Consider the following 23,878-nt stretch of genomic DNA (forward strand, 5'->3'; position numbering starts at 1 on the left):
AAGCTTTGCCAACTGGCAGCCAAAGGACTTTTGGGGGTGGAAATCTAAATCACCCCCTGGGTCCCACTGAATCAGTTCCAGACTTGACTGATTGAGCAACCTCATGTGCTCTCTTCTCTGTCTCCAGCCCTGAAGGAGGAGCCAACAAAAAGGATTGCAGGGGAAATGAAACCATAGAGAGGAAGTTTACCAACTTGCATTTTGGGGGTTTTATTAAATGGTGGCAGGGATCCCAAACCAAAGGCCGTGGCACACAAGGAAGGTACCAGGAGTGGAAAGCAGAACCCAAGAGGGATAGGAGTGGTGCAGCCTTCAGCTGTGTCCTCCACAGACACCTCCCTCTGCAGGTTTAGGGTCCTAAAATCTCAATTTACACCATGGCACCCTCTCAAAACATCCTCATAGAGAGGATGAATGTGTGAAGGGAACAGGTCCTTACTTTTCTCCTGTGTTTTTTTTTGTTTGGTGAGAAGAGAACATCTGGGCACTGTTCCTTGGAGTTGTCTCATCCCTAGCTCCTGCCATCAAGATTAAGCAGAAAACTGAGCTCTTAAGCTCTCCTACCACTGGGAGAGAGAGGCTCTGTAAGCCAACCCCTCCCTGGATGCCCAGGACCTGCCCCAGACCTTCTGGGTCTGCAGAAGGCTCAGAGCCTGGGACCCACGTGGGTCCATCCCAGGAGAGGTGGAGAGAAACCCTTCCACCACGTCTGTGTCAGAGCCACCGTGGACAGTGAGAACCACAGAAATCCATCTCCAATCTCCTCCCTAAAAGGTCCTGCATAACCCCAGGCTACCATCCCAGCTGGGTGCAGCTCAGCCACCCCAAAGGAGGTGAGGTGGAGCATCCCCATAGGAAGGTCCCTGAGGTTCTCAGTGGCATCTCCAGCTCCATCAGATCTCCTAAAATCATCTCTCACTCCACCTCTGCCTTACTCAGATGAGCCCTAGCAACACCTTTGCCCTCCAGCTTTACTTCAGACCTCTTTTTCTCCTGCATTCACTCTCCATTTAATTGCCTAATTAGCTGACCCCATCCTAATTAAACCTGCTTATGGCCAAAAAAATGCATGAAGCTTCCTTTGCTCCTTCCCCCCCATCACCTCCCCTAGTCCCACATTTACCCCTCACCCTCCCCAAAAAAACAAGCCCATCCCTTCAAGAGCCACCAGGGATGCACCCTCACAGATAAATCCATATGGATTTTTGCATAAGGAGCAGAACATCTCCAAAGAAGATCAAACTCTTCCCTTATTTGTTTGATGCCAACAAACAGGATTGATGGAGCCAGGGGCTCCCTGAGCAACCCTGAGCCATCAGCTCCAAGGGAAGGAAGGGGCTGAGCTCCAGCTCCAAGACACCAAATCCTTCCTCTTCATCCAGCACAGATTGCTCTGCCCAACTGTACCCCTCTTGGGCTGCTGTAACTTTGGTGATCCAAATTAAAAAAAAAAAAGAAAAAGAAAAAGAAAAAAAAAAAAAAAAGGCAAGGCAACCCCCCCCCTAAATAATTAAAATGTCATTCAAGCTCTAAGCCGATATGAGTCACTGTTACAAAAAATATCTTTAAAATTCTTTCAGGAGTGGGGGATAATTATATTCCTCCCTATCTATTGATTTTTCTCTACAATGCAGATGTCAGATTTTCCACGGGTTTTTTTCTTTTTTTTTTTTTTTTTTTTTTTTTCCCTGGAGTGAGTGTCAAGGAGGAACAAAGCACTCTTTGAGACTTTTTCAGCCCAAAATTAATTCTGAAAAAAAAAAAAATAAATGGTACAGACAGGCCAATAGCACGGGAAGCTGAGAAAAAGGCTGGTGACTCAAGCTATGTCTGCAAAACCCCCATTGATACCAGTGCTGGAGAGAAGGGTGGGGTATGGGGCACCAGCCTTACAAATTTAGTCAGTGTAAAGACCTTCTTTCTGTGACCCCACGAGACAAAAGATGTGTGAGAAATTAAAAAATAAGAATAATAAAAAAAAAACCCAACCAACAAAAGAAAAACCAACAAAAAGACCAACCAACCAAAAAAACCCCAACCAACAAACCTCAAGGACAGGCAATCCTAAATTGTAGATTTGCCTTTTTCCCATGACATGGATGTCAAACACTCCCAGAGAAAAAGCCAACTGGTGCCTTCACTTCAGCCACTCAGCTGCCCAAGTGCTAAGGTATTAAAACTCTTTCAGTTTTCCTGCTCTCCTGTACCAGGTCCCCCAGCCTGCTCCAGCTTTTTTCCAAGGACACAGCTGGAAAAAAAACTCTGGATTTTATTCCAGGCTCAGTGATGAGCATCGTGCTCAAATGCTGAGTTCACCAGGGAAGGTGCTCGATGGGTGCCACCCTGCAGTGCTTCTGCTGGCCCTTCAGAGCTGCCTCTGAACCCCACACCATTCTTTTTTTTGCCATTTTTTCCCCCAAGGCACCTCAAGCACCTCAAGCACCCAATACATTTCCTCTGGTCCTCCTCTGCCTCGAGGCTCACATAATGGCTATGGAAACACTCTGCATAATTTTCAATATTTGCCTCATTTCTGAGCCCAAATCCACAGAATGTGCTGGCACAGGGCTTGCCATGAGCCATGCTGGTGGCAAAGGCTGGATTTGGGCCAGATCTCCCCAAACCAGATAAAACCCCATCTCCAGGAGCTGTTGGAGGCTTGAACTATGCAGTGCAGGAGGGGGATCTGCATCACCTGCACCACACAGGGATCCCTTAATCCTTTTTCTTTGAAATGTCACCCAGAGAAGATGTGACACAGGTATTAGGGTTTTTGGGAACCTTCTTTCTATAGCTCTGACAGGAGCAAACTAAAAGCTTTAAGAAGAGCTGTACCTGATGTTCATAGAAACCTCTCATTAAACGAGCAGCTGGTAATTCACATCTCTCCTGCTTCTTCCATGCAAGGAGAGGAAATAACGAGCAGGAACACCTCTGCCTTAGCCAGAGAATGACAGTCTGATGCTCAGCAGGTGACACTGATGGTTAAACAGCTTTCTTCTCTACCTTGCACATCATTTCAGAGCCCTCAGTCAGCTCTGTTCAGATTCAAGCCTGTGCCAAGAGGATGAGACTTCCCCATCACCTGGAGGACTGGAGTTCTTGTCCTACATCAGTCACCAGAGAAGGCTCCAGATTTCTCTCCAAGTTCTTTGGAACAACCCAACCTGCCCAGCACCCTGCAGGACACCTGCAGAAGCAGCAGCAGAATGGAGATGTTCACAAGGGCACCAAACCTAAACCGGAGTCACCCCAAAACACAACCACAACACCAAGGGCTGGAAACCACTTTTCCGACAGAGAAGTCATCGGCGTTGATTTTCCTTCGGTTTGATTCGGGGCTGTTTTTTCAAGCCCAGGCTCTCAAAAAGCCTCTTTGAGAAGCCACCCTGGCTGCACCAGCATCTGATTGACTTTGAAGACAGCTCTGCAAGGAGTGGGTGAAAGGGATTTGGAAAAGTACTTGGCATTAGAGGCTCCCTGCTTTTTTACTGCCACCGAAGCAACAACAAGTCCTCCTGCCAAGGGCTATTACTAGACAAATGGAGAGAGATCAGAGGCACAAAGGAGGTTGCTAAGGAGTCAAGTGTGGGATCCCTGCAGAGAGGAGGAGGGCTGCAGCTGGGACGGCAAAGGTCAGAACATTGCAGACATCATTTTCCAAAAATTCCCATGAAGCTCCGGCGCGGGAGTCGGGAGCCTGGCCCCGCCGCGCTCGCCTCTGAATAATGAGAAAGCCATAAAAGAAAGCTCCCTTTCTTCCCTCCTACCCACGCTAATGTAATAAAACAAATTAGAATAATTATTCTCCATTTCAGAGCCATAATGCCCAGGATCAGGGGCACGCTTGTCACCGAGATGACAACTACATCCGTTTGATTCTTCTTTTTTTTTTGTATTTACCGAGCTCGCCTCCATTCCAACTTTGATTTCATTACATCTAATGCGATTTTACTACAGGCATCCAGATTCTGTTTGCTTCAAAGTCTTCATTATTTCTGCCAGAAAGTTCATCTCCCTTATTAGCTAATCACATCCCCACCCTTTCCAGTAACCTTTAAAATGCCACCCACGTTATGACACTTTTCACAGAATCCAAGCAAAAACAAAACAAGAAAAATGAAGAGTTTCACATGACCCGCTGGTTGCTAAAATAATTCACTGCAGTTTGGTAAAAGAAACACGTTTTGGTTTTTTCCAACAGTAAGGAAAATTTAAAAATATTTTTTAAAGAGATTAAATATCTAATGAGATACAAGTAATCTGGAAATAACTGAGCCTTTCCCTGTGCAAACACATCTCTCCGTTAAAGATGGGAAACATTTACTAGGAAACAAATGATGAGAATTTAGTGGGAAAATTTATTGCTAATTATTATAAATCTTTCTGCACTATTTCTTTCTCAAGGCTACCACTTTACATGATCTTTTTTCCTCCTGTAAAAGAGGAAACATATCTTTTGTGTAGACTTGAAATGCCAGAGGATTTAAATTACTTTCTAACTCTCTGCCTGCCAAAAAATGCTCCAGGACTCCTCTGTCCTGCAGCAGCTTCTTCCAAGGATGGACTTGAACAGCTTTGATCTGGGAGGGGGCACAGGGTAGGAGGGGGCCAGTTTGTAATTGAAAAAAGGAAATCCAAAAACAGGGGGGAAAAAAAGAAAATTCTTTACAAAAAGTAAACCGAGGGGAGGAACCACCAAGTCCCAAATTGCAACCAACTTGCAATGATGCACCTGAGCTTCCCTGAATTCCCCTTGTGAAGGGATCTCCAATCCCTGTAGATAAAGGGGGGAGGACACCCCCTCCTCCCCAGGGTGACCCCGGGCTCCTGGGGGCCACCAGTCTGAGAGCAGGGCAAGGCACAAGGAAGAAGTCAAGGCCACTGCACAGATACCAGATTATTGCTCAAGTATTATACAAAATCTCACCTCGATTATAAATATAATTATGTTATTTAATAATATATTAAAGGATCTAATTCTTCAGGCAAACATGAGCTTGGGCTTAAGCAGAGGAGCAGAACCTGCAGGGATCCATCTGCCCCCAGCCCCCCCCTGTGTCCCCCCAGCCCCGACACCTGCAGCAGCCACTGAGAGGTTGGCAGCTTGGAATCTGAATTTCCTTGCTTTGGGCACTTTTAAATTAAAGTGGTAACGTGCTTTAAATCCCCTTTCTCTGCTTTTTCACTCCACTCTTCAATCCTTTCCTCCAGAAACTAATCAAGATGTCTCAGACTCACTTAGACTCTTTGCTCCAGCCACCTTCCCTGGTAACTTGTTCCATATGTCTCTGACCCTGTGCAAGACACAGCTCCACCTTAATTTTACTTCCAGTTTCCCAACGTGCTGTTACACCCCTGGCACCTGATTCCCTCTCTCCCCCCCACTCCACCTCCAGTTGAGGGAATTCTTTGTGCAGAGCATCCCATCACCAGCATTACCCACCTGAGCATCTCTGCAGTGCTGCTAGTTCTCTGCTAACAGGGCACTGCAAACCCATCCTGATGCAAAATAAAATGCTTATTTGGAACCCTGGAAGAATTAATTAACAACCCCTCCATTAACAGGCCAAACAAGCCGTGTCACCTGTCCACAGCCCCACATATATATATATATATACATATATATAAGTATATATATATAAATATATGAGTCTATGCTGCCATGAAACAGGGATGCAGCAGGCTTGCAGGAACAAGAGTGGGAATCTCAAAGCATTTAACCTTCTTGATGACCATTTTTGACAGACCTTCTCACAGACACCTCCCTTGCTCAGAGTGTGCATCGAGATGGGATCTGTGTTAACAGCACAGCCCATGGCTGTAACACATTCATGTCCCACAAAAAGAAAAGCTAGGAGGAAAGAGGCACAGGAGACACTTTTAAACAGGCATGATGAAAAAACCACAATAATTGAAGCACACCAGCACTGCTGGGTGCTCCCAAAGGGACCACGAACACCCAACAGCATCACAGCCACGTGCAAGCAGCGAGCACCCACGCTTGCTGGGGTGCAAGCAAATTGACTCTCAGCTCTTGCTTCTTGTTGCCCTCGAGCCCAACCTGACTTAAAGGTGCTTCATGTGCCTTGTGTTTTGCAGGGGGAACACCAGCTGTAAATGGATAATGACATTTCCACGCTGCATTTAGCACCAGCCCTCCAAGTGCCAACTGCACGGCAGCAGCCGCTGGAGCTGCAGCGAAGCAGCAGCAGCAGCTCCACATCCAGGCAGGGCTCCCCTGCACAACCTGCTCCCCTAATTTCTCCTGCAGCAGCAATCCATGCTGTGCATGGTATACACGTGTTAAACATCTATACACATACTTTGGATGTCTCCAAACCTGGAATAACACGGAGAGGGAGAGATGGCACCTGGGTGAACGCCGCTGCGCACATCCGTAAAATCCACTTTGCATCTCCTGCTGCCTGCTAGTGACTGCTCTCCCAGTCAAGCCAAAGGGGTAACAGTGCAAGGACAGCTCTTGGTGTGGAGCTGGACAGGTCTGAACCTGGCCATGAATGATTTTGGCAGCCCTAGGCTCAACAAACCTGCCCGAGTGAGGAGGGGCTCAGCAGGCAGCATCCTTTGCCGTGCTCAGGGCTCCCACGTCCTCACTCCTGCTCTGCTTGTGGCTGTCCCAGTTTCTCTCCTGGCTCAGTTCTGGACCTGTTCCCCATCTCTGTCCCCAAGTCCCATCTTCTGTCCCCAGCAGCAGGGTGGTTTTTATAAGGGATTCAGTGCTTGCTTTGCTTTTTGACCTGTCCTGTCCTTACTTCCCCAGCTCCAGCTGGGCACAGGCAGTGCCCCTCACAGCATTAAATTCATCACACACCCAGTTTACTCTGCTCTAGTGACAGAAGGGTGTGCTGACAGGGGGGAAACAGCCCCTGGTCAAAAAAAACCCCTCTGGTGGGAGACTGGAAGGGCTGTGTGTAACAAGCAGAGGTGAGCCCTGGGAATAAGAAGTGGGGAAATCACCCAAGTCCTGTCCCTGGTCAGAAGCATCAACCTTTACAAGTCCAGATCCAGCTTGATGCATCCCAAGAGGCAGCACAGGGTGGCATCACAGCATCAGCCAGACAGGGGGTGTCACCATCAGCCAGACAGGGGGTGTCACAGCTGATACAACACAAACCCCCAGCACAAAAAGCAGGAGATGCCCTGGACACCCACCCACCCCCCCCCCCACCCTGCTGGCTGCAAGGGGCTCAAAAGGCTGAGCCTTGGCTTGGGTTCCTCCTAAAAATCTACTGAAACCACCTTCATCTACTTCTCTCCCTCGACACCTGTTTTTTCAGTCACTCAGTTTTATCAGGGTTACCATGGTTACCAGCACAGGTGTTGACAAAAATCAAATTCTCACATTTCTGAGCCAGTCCCTACACAACGTTTCCAGGACACTCAGCTAAGGAAGAAACAGCAGCTGTGGGTTTCTGGTTTTTAGGGATGCAATCATTAATGATTTTCAGGATCCAAAGAGCTCCTCCAAAGTTTCAGCATCCCAGTGGCAGCAATTCAGCAGCTCCCAGCTCCCCCCCAGTCTGTCCCCAGCCCAAGCAGGGCAGATATTTGGACTCCCCCAGCACATGTTTTTTGCCTGCAGCAAGTAAATATATAAATACGTGAACAGGACAGAGTTAGCATCTCCTTTCAAGCCTTTTGAACACCAAAACCAAACAAAACCCAAAAAGGGATGGGATTAACAACTGCTCAAGGGGGTTTTAGCACTGCACAGGAACCCAACCATAGTAAATTCAACCTGAATTTCTCCCCCAAAGTTACCATCAGGTAACATGGCTGAGGAGATCCCCTTCCTGCCAGCATGGGCTGCTCCCTTTGCCAGGTTACCATGGTTTGGTTAACATCCCTGGTTAACCTGATGGGCTGAGCCCTTTGCTTACCCACCTCTGGATTCTCAGGGCAACACAAACCAAGGCTTTGCAACTTCCAGGCTTCAAGAAATCCAAGGGAGAGAGAGTGGCAAGCAAAATGACAGAGACATCAAGTCATCCAGCACTTCTGGGGAAAATCAGCCCCATAAATGTCTGTTTGCATCACTTATTTCCTAACAAGCTGCTGGCTCACACAAAGGGACTGCTATTCTGTTGCCTCTGCATGTTCCTCAGAAGCATCCCTCTTTACATCCCGCACTAATGGATCATTAGGAACATCAAACATATAGATTGAATCACATAATTACCCCTTTTAAAAAGTCAGCAATATTTGAGCTCAGCCCAGCACTTGCTGCCAATCAAACCCCAGAAGCAGAGCCTGCCTGTGCTCCTCAACCCCCCCCTGAGCACCCAGCCAGGATTATTGTACCTTTTATAGGCTGGGGCTCCCCTCAAAAAGCCCAGCTTGATGTGCTCTGGGGAGATGGATGGCAACAGCCTCTTTACAGTCAGGTTTGGTTTGTTTTGAGCAGCTACAAGGCTTGAATTTCTGCTCCTCCAGAGCCTGGTACAAGAGGGGCTGGGATGGGCCCATCAGCACATGGTTGGGTAGGAATTCCTAGTGCTCCAGAGCAAAGTCTCTGGTTTTTAGAGTTCTAAGTTCCCAAAAGAAGGAGCTGACAAACAAAAATCTGCCCCCGTGACACAGGAATGGGCTGAAGAAGAGAAGAACTCCAGGCAGGAACCTGGAGGCTTCAGTGGGAGCAGGGCAAAGGAGAAAGAAGATGCCCATCATGTGTTTCAAACCCTCACAGGGCACTGCTCACCCAGAAATATTTTTGTCACCAAGCTGACAAGAGAGAATGCCATTTGCTTGGAGGATGATGTTGTCCAAGGACAACCTTACCTCAAACAACCAGAAGAGGAGCCCACAGAGAACCATGGAGGAAAAGTCAAATTTTCTTTCTGCCCACAACATAAAGACTGCCAATCCCCCCCTTGGGGAAAAATCTTCCTTCAGGCCACATTTGTGCACACACTTCAGCTCTGCCCCCATTAGGGGAGAAATCAAAGCTGGCCTGGGAGCAGGTGGCCCTGGGCTCCTGGAGGATGCTTTGGTTTCACACATTAAACTCCAGCCCTGGTGCCTGCAAGCGTCATTACCCAGCTGAGAAGGAAATGTACACGTGTTTGGGCCCCCAAACATTAAAGATCCCATCAATCACCAATTTCCACTTGCTTGCATAGATCCCTATTTAATGACCTTTCCATGTTTTCCTCTCCCATGCCTGTTACTTATATATCAGTAGCCCAGACAGACAAGGGACTGGAGGGGAAGCATCCCCTCTGCAGAGGCTCTCCCTAAAATAACAGGAGAGTTATGGCCCTCCAGATAAAACCCAGAAGCAGCACAGAGATAACAGTAACAAAGATGTTTGGGGAGCACACTTGGCTTTTATAGCCAGCCTGTCCCATAATTCAGAATATATATTACATGTTAGCAGGGGCAGAGTCAGACTCCCATTTAAAAGGAAAGCAGGGTACAAACTTGTTAAGAAAATGAGTTGTGCTTCCCTATACTTGTTGTCATGGGCTGCTTGGTCCTTCCTAGAACCAGCATTACACTGAGAAGAAATATTTCAGAAGCTGAGACCACAGGAATCAGCTTCCATCCACCAGGGAGCAAGGGGCTTTGCTGCCATTTTCCAACTTCAGCAGTGATAAATGGCCCTACCAATACATTCACTATGAAGTTCCTGAGCAAAAACAAACCCCAAGAAAAAGCCCACTCCAATAAACCCAAAAACCCAGCCCCAAGCCCTGCAGTCAAAGCAAAGTCCCACATGCATTTAGGGCAACTTGCACCCTGGACTTCACCAGTTCAGAGGATTAACCTCATCTCACCTCATGGCCCACTGGGGACATCCCAGATGACTGGAAGTTGGCGGATGTCACGCCAATCCACAAAAAGGGCTGGAAGAAGAAACCAGAAAACTCCTGGCCCGTCAGCCTGACCTCAGTGCCTGGCAGGGTTATGGAACAGCTCATCCTCAGTGTAATCACACAGCACCTGCAGGATGGGCAAGGGATCAGACCCAGCCAGCACGGGGTTAGGAAGGGCAGGTCCTGTCTGACCAACCTGAGCTCCTTTTATCATCAGGGGACTGCCTGGGGGATGAGGGGAAGGCTGTGGATGTGCTCTACCTGGACTTCAGCAAGGCCTTTGGCACCGTCTCCCACAGGATTCTCCTGAAAAAGCTGTCAGGCCACAGCTTGGACAGGGGCATCTGTGCTGGGTTAGGAACTGGCTGGAGGGCCGGGCCCAGAGAGTGGTGCTGAACGGGGCTGCATCAAAATGGCGGCCGTGGTGTCCCCCAGGGATCAGTGTTGGGCCCAGTGCTGTTCAATATCTTTAGTGAGGATTTAGATGAGGGGATTGAGTCCATCATCAGCAAATTTGCAGATGACACTAAGCTGGGGGGGAGTGTGGATCAGCTGGAAGGCAGGAGGGCTCTGCAGAGGGACCTGGACAGACTGGAGAGTTGGGCTGATCCCAACGGGATGAGGTTCAACATTCCAAGTGCCGGGTCCTGCACTTTGGCCACAACAACCCCATGGGGAGCTCCAGGCTGGGCACAGAGTGGCTGAGAGCAGCCAGACAGAGAGGGAGCTGGGAGTCTGGATTGCCAGGAAGCTGAAGAGGAGGCAGCAGTGTGCCCAGGTGGCCAAGAAGGCCAATGGCATCCTGGGCTGGCTCAGGAACAGCGTGGCCAGCAGGTCCAGGGAAGGGATTCTGCCCCTGTGCTCAGCCCTGGGGAGGCCACAGCTTGAGTCCTGTGTCCAGTTCTGGGCCCCTCAGCTCAGGAAGGAGATTGAGGTGCTGGAGCAGGTCCAGAGAAGAGCAAGGAGGCTGGGAAGGGATCCAGCACAAGTCCTGTGAGGAAGGGCTGAGGGAGCTGGGGGTGTTGAGGCTGGAGAAGAGGAGGCTCAGGGGAGACCTCATCACTCTCTCCAACTCCCTGAAAGGAGGTTGGAGCCAGGGGGGGGGTTGGGCTCTTTTCCCAGGCAGCTCTCAGCAAGACAAGAGGGCACAAGAGGTCTCAAGTTGTGCCAGGGGAGGTTTAGGTTGGACATTAGAAAGAATTTCTTTCTGGAGAGGGTGCTCAGCCATTGGAATGGGCTGCCCAGGGAAGGGGTGGATTCTCCATCCCTGGAGATATTTCAAAAGAGCCTGGATGTGGCACTCAGTGCCATGGGCTGGGAACCACGGGGGGAGTGGAGCAAGGGTTGGACTTGATGAGCTCTGAGGTCCCTTCCAACCCAGCCCATTCTAGGATTCTGTGATTCTAAGCCAGGGAACACTCTCAGCTCCTCTGGGAACACCACCCAAGGGTCCTGCTGGTGTCATTTATGCCAGCAGCACTGTGTCACTGCACTCACAAACCTCCAGTCCCCTTGCAATCTCTTTTTTCAATGATCACAGAATCATAGAAAGTTAAGGGTTGGAAAGGACCTCAAAAGATCATCTAGTCCAACCCCCATGATGAGCCTGAGCTTAAAGTATGGGGAGATTTTGTAATGGCCAAAATGCAGATCCAGGTGACAGGATTACAACCCTGCCACACCTTAACTTGAACAAAGATGTGTCAGTTCCTGATGGATTCTTTTACAAGGTACTTGGGAATTTCCACTGGCACTGGGACAGCGAGGCAGCAATTGTTCTCTTAGAAAAGCCAGAGCAGAGAATGACATTTTGGTCAAGCACCACAAAGGGAATATAACTCAGGGTAAAGCTCCTGGGAAGTACCCACTGGATTCCCAAGCACCTTATCAATGCTCAAGTCTCAAACTTCACTTCTCTTCCTCTCCAAGAGCCAATCACAGGAGCAGCACCAACCTAGCAGTGCAGATATTCTTATATATGTTTGTCCTCAAAATAAACACCAACCATAAACTGAAAGACACTGCCAACCAGTCCCAAATGTCCCCTGCTTCCTGCTCCTTTCTTGCAACCCCAAAAAATTCCCCAACCAGAGGACTGCTGGATCAGGGGCAGGTTTTCTGCTAGGATGAGATCCTCTTTTTGCCATCACCTGAAAAAAATAATAAAATAAAAGCAAAGTCCCACTTACTGCTCCCAACATGATCCTGAAAATCAGCCACCGAAAGGCCCAGATGACGATGGGGGAAGGAGGAGTGTGCTGGGGCAGGCAGGAGAGGGTCCAGAGGGGGCAGAGGAATATCCCCAGGAACCCTGTTTCCAGCAGCTGTGATTCCCATCCTGTAGTGCCCACATGTGAGAAAAAAGAGAAAAAAAAAATAATTATTATTCTTGTCCAAGAGCTGTAAGTTATCCTTACACAGATTTGAAACACATCACACACTGAGAATTCAGCTCCACTGGGAAGGTTGTGAAGCAACTTTTGGTGCATGGGGTTGTGCTCTTCTTCTCCAAAGATGCCCACTGATACTTTTGTTATTTCCATCATCAGTGGGAAGCCAAAGAAAAGGTAAAAACTTTCCTGAAGCAAAGGAAAAGCAATTTAAGTGCCCAAGCAAGATGGCCCAGGCACAGAACTGACCAGTGCTCCCACCAACAGTCCCACTGGTTTTAATGGATTTGTGCCAATATGGGGCAGTCTTGATCTTCAAAAGGAAACAATTAAAATCCCATTAAGTCTTAATCATCACCAACATTAACGTGCAAGCAGGAGCTTCGAATCTTAAACAGTAAAGAAAAATCATAGTGAAAAAAGCCCAAATCCTCCATCAAGCCAGTTTTATACATTGCTGGATTTGGCAAAATTCCTCTGGACTGAATACCAGGTGGAGCTGAGCTCAAAGCACAGCCTGGCAAGCACAAAGTGAACTTGTTACCTGGGATATCAGATGCCTTGGAAAAGCCAGGCTACAACCTACTGCATGCAAATCTGTATTTTGTATTTTCTTTTTTCAGCACAGCAGAGAGGATAAATATTGAAATTATTCTTCTGGAAGAGCCAGGAGACAGCAGTTCTGTTTTGACAGGTGAAATCCAACCTCCACCAGGTTTTGAAGTAACAATATTCTGATGCCAAAACCAAATCACCCCAACACTGTCCTCCCTCTAATTACACCCTTTTCCTTTCAACTATTTTCATGTGATACAAATGGACTCTGCAGCCATTAAAAAAAATTAAAAATAATGACACAAAATAGCACCCTAATGGGGACAATTCCTGAAAACTCAGCAACCTTGTGGGGGCCATCAAAGATGATGGTATTCCCATCTTCATGTCTACATAAATCTGACCACATAGCATTCATGGGCCACTTGTAACCATGTTCCTTCCCAAGAGTCCTCCAGGAACTTTGCTGCTTTTTAAATGGCACCAAAGTTTGGTCCCTCACACCAGACAGGCAGGAAAACACTTCCCAAAAGCATTCATTTCTTCCAGTCAGGTCTGAGACACCTGACTGCAAAATCAGGTTATTTTTTTTAAAAGCCATGACTTGACATTGTCACTCAGAGCTCTAAAATATTTGAAGCAGCAAGCATGCAATTTTTTTTTTTATTTCCCTTAATAGGCACTGGGTCCCTTAAATCAAAATGCAGTATTCAAATGCAAGATGCAGCAATCAAACAGATTATTCGACATCAAACAGTTATAAAAAATAAAAAAAAAACCCAACATTAAAAAAAAATAAAAACAAAAACCCCAACATTCTCCCTCTATGCATCCTGTGGTTTCCAGAGCAGATACCCCGACTGCCAAAATCAGAGCTTCTGAGAGGAGAAATGAAGTTTCTTGTTAGAAAAGCAGCTGCACCAGGAAAGCAAGGGCTGAAGCCAAATGTGAAAGGTTAATTGTTACTAAACCCAGCCACAAATCCCAGCAATGGGCAGTGAAACTCCCTGGTGCAGAGGCCTTGCACAAGCATCCCACTGTTGTTCAGCTTTTTCATATGGTAATTGCTGTCCTTCCCCCTGGCAGACCTGTGGGATGCAGTGGGATGGCTGAGCAGGGAGGCAGACAACAACCTGGGCATCCCTAGGGATGCTTGGCCCTTTGCACCTTCTCTCCCCGGAGCAGGACACGGCAGCAACTTTTCCAATTTTTTAATTTTTAAGCCCATTTCCTTAGGATGTATTTCTGGTGTTCCTTCTGTGCAGGAAGGGGGCAGGAAAGGGCAGTGCCATCCCGGCTGATGCTCTTTGGAGTGAAATGATTTACAGGAGCCCACACCCAGCACATGGGGACGGAGTGGATGTGACCCCAAAGCCAAGAGGGAGCCTTCCCAACACGTGCTTGGAGCAGGGGCTCAGCCTGCACCTGTGCTGCTGCTTCCAAAGAACCAACTTGGAATCCTGGCACCAGCACCACCACCACGGCTGCCAGTCCAACAGCATAATCCACTGTGAGCCCTGCCAGGCAGGGAGACAGCTCAGGGATGGAGCAAGCAGTGCTGCCAGCTGTTGGGACCAACCTCTGAAGTCACCCAGTGCTGACAAGGGGGGTGGCCATGGGGACAGCCAAACCAGCACCAAAGAGGCTTTGCCTGCAAGTGCAGCCAAGGACAAACCCCGGTCACAGCCCCGCTGCACAACTCTTCACCTAAACCTCCCCAGGCTTGTGGCTCAGTTCTGTCCAGCCCCGTGGATGGTGATGGGAGATTTGCCAGTGCAGATGAAGTGCTGTGCTCTGCTCCTGACCTCGGGAGGAGATCACGGAGGGTTCCTGCTCAAAAACACAATAAAGCTGCAGACACGCACGGAAAACCTCTGATTTATTAACAACCCTCTTCCCGGCGGCCTGAGGCTCCACAGCTGGTAATGTGGTCATGCAGATCAATTTTCTGTACTAGCACACATCACCCAAGCAGTCACATACCCTGTCCTCAGCCGGGGAAGCTCCTCTCTGGCCTCTATCCATCCATCCATCCTTCTCCCACCCCAAGCAGCTCCTCACCGTGGCCCCTTCCCCGTGGCAGCCCTCCCACTGCCAAAGCCACCCCCAGAGCTGTCACCACTCCCTGCTTAGCATGGCCTCAGCCTGGTGGAACCTGTTATTCCTCTTCCAGGCTTCAGGGTGTGCAAACAAAGTGATGCTACTCCCCGAGCAACACGAGGCATAGTTTCCGCTTCAAAATTGACAGCTAAAAAATAAAAAAAAAAATCTTTTTTTAAGGAGGTGAACGCATCGTTCGAGACCCCGACTGTATCCGGGGCGAAGCGTAAAAGGGGGGAGCTCTGCTCCAGATCACGTTCACTTCAGTGTAAGTTGATATTAGAAAGCAAGATTACAAAGATCCATCAACAGAAACCTTGCCTTTCTAACTGCTGACTTACAAACAGTTGTTCGTGTCTGCCCCTTAAATGCCTCAGACTGAAAATCCCCTGCAATCTTAGACAGGTTCCAGGCTGTAACCATGTGTCTGCTGGACACTGCTGAAGTCTGAGCACTGCCACCTTCTAACACCACTTCTGAGGCTCTCAAAGCCAAAAAACACTGAAAGGTGTCAACCAATTCATCACACCTTGGCAGAGAAGACCTTAGGAACAACTGCCCTGTGCAGCTAAGGAGGAACAGGATTTTTCTCCCTGTCCTTATCCTCCTCTTCTTGCTGCTGAGTGGGATGCATCTCCTGGTGTGGCAGTGCCAGGCAAAGGAGTCCAACCCAACTGCATCCTCCATCTCCACCAAACACACCAGGAACCACACCCCTCCTCCAAACTGCAGGAATTCCCAACTCTTGACATCTTTTAGGAGCTCTAGCCCAACAAAAGCAGACATGAAGGAAGTCATTCCCATGACCTGGAGGGACTATGGGGGGGAATGCAATGATCCCCCACTTTGGGGCTGTGGATAGGCACTGGGCATCAGTAGTTTTAGGAGCAGCCATGGAGCATCACCCAAACCAAGAAACCAACAGCAACGTGGGACTCAAAGCACTGGGCACAGAGTGGAGCTCTCTTGCCTGTAGCAACCCCAAATTTTCCACGTGTGGAGACATCTCCCAATTCCAGCATTTTCGGAGCAAACCCCATTTTAGAAACGACAACAAACCCCGAGGTATTTAAAGGCATCAGGGCCATCTCAGCAAGGCAGCTCCCATCCTCAGAGCCCCGAGCACCACATCCTCATTGCCTGGCTTAGATTTGGGGGGTTCACCTTCACCCTGGTCCCTCCGGCCCCGGCGCACACTGATACTGCTGGGAACGAAAGGGTCACGTTGTTGACCCACCTGCTCCTGTTTTCTTCACTTGGATCTAGTCAAATTTCAGCAGCTGCAGAGCAGCACAAAGCACCCCATTGTTATCTCCCGCGCAGCCGGAGAGGGAGCCACGGGCTTGGGTTGGTTTTCTTTTTGTTGTTGTTGTTGTTGTTGTTGTGGTTGTTTTGGGGGAGAAGAAGAAAAAAAAAAAAAATGGAAATAAAATGAACTGCCAATGGTGGCTGCACTTGCCCCACACACGTTTCAAATGTTTGTTACGTGCTCCCATGGAGTTTGGCATTTTCCAGAGGTCTCTGCTGGGGCAGGGAAGGAGGAAAAGAGGGGAGGATGTGCCAAGGGGGCAGGAAAAACAGGGAAGAAGGGGAAGACGCAAAACCCCAAAAGCTTTCCCATTTGCCTTTTTAGGGTTTGCAAATGGTTTTCTTCTTCCAAATGAGATAAAACCTAAATCCTCCAAGAGTTTACATTTTCAGCTGAGAACTGTAGCTCAATGGCAAGGGATCTCTAGAGTCAAAACCCATTTGCTGCTTGAAAGAGGAACCCTGACAGCCGGCACCGCGCGGTCTCCCCGAGCCCTTCTGCAGAGCCCGTGCCCCTTGGCAGCAACATCTGATGTGCTGTAGAAAACATTACTGGTGTTTAACATGTAAGAAAAAAAAAAAAAAAAAAAAGGTCAATTTGGCATGAACAGTCTCCAGAAAAGTCCAAAGCAGCCCCGTTATGGCTCCCTACAGAGGGTATTATTTCTAATGGAATATAGATTATATATCATTATATCGTTAAGGCTTCCAATTTTCATCTTTATTATTTACTGTCAAATGCTTGATGAAAAAAACAGCTAAGTTGCAGCAGCTTGTCCGTGGCTAGAGAGGAAAAGCAGTGCAACCCCTTCCCACCCAGCCCTCCACACTGAACCTTCCCTGCATCCCAAACCAGTTTGCTGTTCACAGGGACATTTGGGGAGAAAGCCACGAGGCAGAGCAGAACAGAAACCCTTTGGAATTAAACAGTCAGGTCCAAAAGAGAACGAAGCTTCTGATTTTTAACTAAAAAAAACCCTGGTTTTCTGAGAGAAAAAGGAAAAAGCTGGTCAAACTCAGAAATCATGTAATCATTTATTTTTATTAATTCCCCCCCTTCAAAGGCTGAAACCCCGCACTGTCTCTTTGGGTTTACACATACCCTGCACGTCCAATTTATAGAGAGGACTTTTGCAAATGCTCCTACAATGCAGAGGCATTTCCCAGCTCTCTGCAGGCAGCACAGGACAGTGCAGCTGTCTGCCTATGAATATTGTGTGTCAGACACCCCGGCAGCCCCAGCAAGGAGATACCCAACCCGGAGTGATTTACCCTGGAATGGGATTAACTGCTCCTCAGCCTCCCTCCTCCCCACCTCCCTGAAATGGAGCAGCACAACCACTGCAGGGCCAGCACTCAAACACCTGTTGAAAATCCCTCCGGGATATTCTGACCAAGGATTTTTAGTTTTGCAGATATTTGTTGTAACCACCACGTGTGGTTCGAGTGATGCAAACAGTAAATTCAGTGCCCTTTGCTTCTGCACCCACTGCTTGTCCTTGTCACCTTCCCCATCACAGCATCCCCCTTCACCCTGCCACCTGGACTCATCTCCCACTTGCAGAAATACAGATTAAATTGGAAAATGCTCAGAGAATCAGAATAATTTGGGTTGGGAGGGACCTCTCAAGGTCATCCAGTCCAATCCCCTGTAGTCAGCAGGGACATCCTCAACTCATCCAGCCTCACCTTGAGGATCTCCAGGGATGAAGTCTCAGCTACCTCCCTGGACAAGCTGCTCTATTTGGTTGTGATAAGTGTACTGATGTATCAATATTTTTCTTTTAATAAGTCAATATTGCCTTAGTCAGGTCAAATCCAGCCCTCTTCCAACTGGGAAAGCTAAATCTCAAAAAAGCAGAAAAAAAAAAAAAAATCCAAAAAAACCCACCCGTGAAAAATAAATAGGTTTGCTTTTTCCTTCTAAAATTTTTTTTTTTAAACCCAGAATACTCCACAAATCACGACCACTTTCATCACAGCAACAACTTCCTCAAAGGACAGGAAAGGTCCCAGCTCTCCTAAGATAAGCTTTTTTTTGAAGTGCCTTGCTAAAGTGTCCTCTAGAAAATAAAAATCTGGTGTCTGCCAGCATGAAATAATGGCCACACCAAACCCCGTGGCAAAAGGATCACCAGTTTCAACTGGGTTTGGCTTTCAGGCAGAAGCTTTTCATGTCTCAGCAACCACCTGTTGAAATATTCTGCTTTTTCCTCTCTTCTGGGACAGAGCTCACCAGGCAGCCCCAGCTTCACCTTCACTGAAGCATCTCAGAACAAAGAGAAATCTTGCCAGGCACCTTCCCCAGAGGAACCTGAGTCTTCCCAAAGCCATAAAAGCCATAAAAGCCAAAGGGTCCCCTTTGGCACCTTGTCCTGGGCAGGACCACAACCCCACTCCTCAAACACCAACAAGCCCAAAGTCTGAACCAGTTTCTCCAAGTCAAACTCTGCCAAATCCATTTTCCCCAACCACCACCCATATTAAAAACTTCAAATTTCTTGTCTTGTCAAAGAGCTGAAGAGGCTGGTGATACTTGGTGTTTCTGCAGCCAACAGAACAGTTCTTGATGTTGTTGGAAGATTTGGAAAAGTGTTATCAATAACTTTTGTTCTTAAAAGTATAAACCACATAGGAAAAAAAAAAAAAAAAAAAAAAAAAAAAAGCATAAAAACTTTTAAAAGCTTCCAAGTGCTCTCCAGGGTAGTCATTAGAAACTACTTAGGTAACAGGAGGGTGATAACAGTGAGCTAATGCAGCATTAAATTAGCCCTCCTTCCATGCAGAACTTGAAATGACAGAAGAATCAGTTGGGAGGATTTTTATTTTATTTTTTAAATAATGAAGTTAATGGATTTCCTGTTTTTAGCTCTGTGGGCGGCTGTCATCTTGAGGGATCTGTACATACTGTATTTAATTACTGTCTTAAAAGTAATGAAAATTATTTCAGCTGTGTTCCTATCAACTCATGGCCACCAGCACCTCTCCAGCATGGCCAGCAAGGCAAGGAGAACACATGCAAGGATTGCTGCTTATCAGTGAGGGCTGGTTCATCTCTGGAGATAAACATCTCATCTCAAACCAGCCCTCAAAACCCTCCCATGGCCAAAAGCCCCAAGCCCTGATCCACAACTCATGGGGAGCTGAAGGGATGAGCACCAGGAAAGGGGCACAAGTTTGTGAAGGTTCAGGTATAGACTGCACAGACCTGGAGAGAGCATCTACTGCCAGGTTCCCATGGCACAAGGCAAAAAAAAAAAAAGAAAAAATCTGGATTATCGCTCAGGAATGGTCCCTGGGACAAAGGATTATAACCTGGAAGGGATTTTCTTTCCAATAACCCTTTCTGTGTTGAAGTCTGTGATGTAACTAAAAGGCAGTCATAGTTTTCTGGTGAGCTTTCTCTCTGGAAACCCAAGCTGGTCAGATGAAAAGAAGATAATGGCACACTCAAAGACCAGAGTTAAGAGGTCTTTGCTTGAAAAAAAAAAAAAGAAAATAAGAAAAACTGTAACATAACCAAAGGACAAGAAAGGCAAAGACCAAACTTTCAACCTACCAAACCAGAACATCCATAGTTGCTCAGGAATCAGTGGTTCTTCTACACATTCCTCCTGTGTGACTGGAAAAGCCCCAAATCCACCTCACATAAACCCCTCTCATTTGATCAAAAGGTGATATGGGACCCACTGGGTCAGAAATTCTACTTGCTGGGGAGGCCACAGCTTGAGTCCTGTGTCCAGTTCTGGGCCCCTCAGCTCAGGAAGGAGATTGAGGTGCTGGAGCAGGTCCAGAGAAGAGCAAGGAGGCTGGGAAGGGATCCAGCACAAGTCCTGTGAGGAAGGGCTGAGGGAGCTGGGGGTGTTGAGGCTGGAGAAGAGGAGGCTCAGGGGAGACCTCATCACTCTCTACAACTCCCTGAAAGGAGGTTGGAGCCAGGGGGGGGTTGGGCTCTTTTCCCAGGCAGGTATCAGTAAGACAAGAAGCCATGATCTTAAGAATTTTTTCCTAATATCCAACCTAAACCTCCCCTGGCAGAGCTTCAGCTCAGCTTCAGCTCTGCCAGGGGAGGTTTAGGTTGGATATTAGGAAGAAATTCTTTACAGAGAGGGTGATCAGGCATTGGAATGGGCTGCCCAGGGAAGGGGTGGATTCTCCATCCCTGGAGATATTTCAAAAGAGCCTGGATGTGGCACTCAGTGCCATGGGCTGGGAACCACGGGGGGAGTGGAGCAAGGGTTGGACTTGAGGAGCTCTGAGGTCCCTTCCAACCCAGCCCATTCTAGGATTCTATGGCCAAGCTAGACCAGAAAGCCATCACTGGTGTGTGTAATGCAGCCTCCCCAGCCCACCCTTCCTCTCCCAGGAGGGATTTTTGCACCAATCCCTACCCTGAGGATGGTTTTCTGCTCAGCTCTGGTGCCTGCTGTGGTCTGTGTGGTCCCAGGGAGCAAAGCAGTAGGAATAAGCCCACGTTCATTCTGGAAATCCAGCAAGTAGGAATTCTGACACCTTCTTGGGGCTAAAACTCCAGGGAAAGTCACCTTGGACCCCAACCTTGCTACAGGTGGAGATGGAATGGAAGCTTTCCAGCATCTGGGAGAACTGGCACCTTATTCCATCCTGCACAGCACTCTGAACCTTGGGAGGCCACTGCAACCCAGGGTCCTTTGACTGACAGAGAGACACCAAAGGAAGATGTACCCCAGTTCAAAATACATGAAAAAATAATCCCTTTAGTCCTCATCTCTCCCAGGTTGGATTCCTTCCCACTGTGCTTACTCTCCACCAAGAAAGCTCTGGTCTGAAGCAGAAACCCAGCAATTCCCACCTTCTCCAGCAACCTGCTGAACACATTTTATCTCTTCTTTATGGACAGGACCCCTGAAGCACTGTGCCATGTGCAGGCAGAGCTCAATTGCTAAAAACAGGTGTCTGTGGGGTGTTAAATCTCTCTTCAGGCTGCTTTGGCAGCTCAAGAAACCATTAGCAGCTGTTAAGATGGTTTGCATGGCAACCTTGAGCCTGACAGCCCCACCAGCCTCCCTTTCCTCACCATTTCCAAGCTATCATTCCCCACTTGTTCACTTCAAGCAAGAACAAATTAAAACCAACCCCATGCAGGCACCTGGAGAGCTGTTTTGCAAGCAGACAGAAAGCAAGTCCCCAAATAAAAAGCATCCTGGGGGAATTTTTCCTGCTGGATCATCCGTGATTCCCATTGCCCTTGGGAGATCAGAGATTTAGCATCAATTTTTGCAAGAGATGATAAATACTCACTGAGGGATGACTCCTTCATCAGGCTTCCCCATCAGTTTGGGGGGAAGCTCTCATTTTGAGTTTTCTCTGCTTCCCTGATCTTCTCCTCGACGGAGGAGGAGGAGAAAAATATCTTGAAAATTAGATTTTCTACATGGAGCAGGGAACAGAGGCTTCCCAGTTCTTTAACTTCAGGCCAGATACAACCACCCAACAGCTACAGCATCACAGGGGGGAGGACAAAGGTGCAACCTCAACAGGGAGATGCAAGAATCAGAGAATAATTTGGCTTGGAAGGGACTCTAAAGGTCATCTAGTCCAACCCATCTGCAGTAAGCAGGGACAAAAAAAAGACCATGAACAAGTCATGGGCAGTTTGAGGTGGAATGTGAGAGTGCAGAAGAGGAAATAGAGGTTGTGGTAGCAAAAAAGGTCACAGAGAAGGACTGTAAAACTTGGAGTATGAGCCAGCAGCTGTGTCCAACACTATCCAGGCTGTTCTCACCAGTGCACGGGTCAGAGCCCCCAAAATGGTCCCAGCACACAGCAGGGCAGATGTCCATCCACACACAGTTATATACAACCCACAGACCCCATGTGGCATCATCATCATCATCATCATCATCATCATTTACCAACCAGATCTGGAGAGCAAATGCTTGCCCAGCCCAGATGCCCCCAACCCAACTCCATCAAGGAAAGAGCAGCAGTGCTCCAGCCAGCAACCATCACCAGGGACAGGGCCACAGGGCTCATTTCCTCCAGGAGCCACTTTAACCCACAAGTGGAATTTTCAGTTAAAATCCTGCCCTGTATTTCACACTAAAAATCTTTAAGAAGAGCCAAATAACCAACCAAGCAAAAAGCAGGATTTGTGTAGACAAGAAAAACACTACAGTACCTTTAATATAAAATGTTCTGATTTGAAAAAGGGGATTTGCTCTGTCTGGAGTGAAGGCTGTTTTGGAGGATGACAAGATGATAAAATTGATATTTTTGCATCCTTTAGGACATCCCCTCTGTCCCAGCTGAACCCCTCCACCCAGCTACAGCCCTGCAAAGCAACTCGAATGAAGCTTCAGTGAAGCTGCTGCAATTCAGAACCAGTTTCCTCCTGGTGTTTTTCAACAAGCTGAGCTCAGAAGTGGCCAAAATGACTAATGGGACCTCAACACCCACAGCTTTAACCTCCCAGAACAAAGGAAGAAAAAAAAAAAATAAAAAAAGGAGCAGGAGGGAGGAAGGAAGAGCTAACCCAGACCTCAAGGAAATCAAAAAGCTGCTCTGCTGATTTTAAGAAGATCTGATGGAAATGTAGGAGGAAGCAGCAGGTTTTTTAGCAATTAGAGAATGAATGCCAAAAAATCAACTGCACTGAGAAGTCTTCTCTCCTTGCAAACCCAAAACCTGCCATTTCCAGCTTCAACAGAGAAAAACTCATTAAAATGCTGCAGGCCTGATGTCAAGATTACAGATGACAACCTTTACACCTCATTCCCCAGAAAGAGTAATGGTTATTAAGTAGCATACCAAAACATTTTTTCTTTTTTTTGCCATCAGGCAGCCCCAAATTTTGCCCTAATTTTGCCTTTCCTGGTCCCTCGACCACCAAAATACCTCACCACCATCAAATTACTCATCAGTCTTCCCTGGGATACACCGAGAGGAGAGAGAAAAAATTGCAAAGAGTCTCAAGATCTCAGCTCATTTCTTTAAGCTCTTTCCTCAGCCTCTCCTCCTATTTTACTCCCTCCTGAGCAGCTCCCACTCAGCATAAATAAGCTTAAGGCCTCCAAAATATATATGCACCATTAGAACAGGCATCTAATATATAAATTTAGAGCTCAGCTGATAAAAACATGGAAATATAAATCAGGTTTATTTAGGGGAGCAGCCAGATGTGACATTCATCAAGTGTTGCTTTCTGAACGTGGCAGTCACTGTTTCCTCCATCCAGGGACAGATCTTACTTGTTAACCTCCCAAATCTCAAGATGCTGGAGACAGACACCCTTATTAATCTGTACCAGCAGCTGGGAGAATGACTGTGGATTCCATTTTTAGGGATAAGCCAGTTTCAGAGTGGTAAGAAAACACCAAAAGATAAAGCAACACAAAGCAGGGGTATTTATTTTGACAGCTGCACTTGAGTTGTTTTAACTGTTTCGGATGCTTTGAAAAGAAAACTCTGAAATCCACTTGATAAAAAAAATCCTAAGGAAGGCTCAGGAACAGCAGCCAGGATGGGAGACACACATGAACTGTGCCTTGGGATTGGGGACAGCAAAAGGCTCCAGTGCCCCCCAGGCTGCCCAGTGGGGTCAGGGATGCTCCTGGGAGCTGCACATCCCCAAGACAGCCCCCAGTGGCTGTGGGGACCCTGCCACCTCCCTGCACACAGGATGTGACCCTGAGACCTCCCCAAATC

The 23,878-nt window shown here is 47.7% G+C and overlaps 1 protein-coding gene across 1 annotated transcript in view; it reads right to left on the minus strand.

Moving 5' to 3' along the window:
• LMF1 (lipase maturation factor 1) overlaps positions 1 to 23,878 on the minus strand; it is a 192,373-nt gene that overhangs the window by 123,327 nt on the left and 45,168 nt on the right. Inside the window, exon 4 of the mRNA XM_071760568.1 lies at positions 12,029 to 12,177. Coding sequence (XP_071616669.1) covers positions 12,029 to 12,177 — 149 coding nt within the window. The remainder of the gene's footprint in view (positions 1 to 12,028; positions 12,178 to 23,878) is intronic.

This window comes from Heliangelus exortis, chromosome 17 (genome assembly GCF_036169615.1).
Source record: "Heliangelus exortis chromosome 17, bHelExo1.hap1, whole genome shotgun sequence".
In the NCBI taxonomy this organism is placed as follows: Eukaryota; Metazoa; Chordata; class Aves; order Apodiformes; family Trochilidae; genus Heliangelus; species Heliangelus exortis.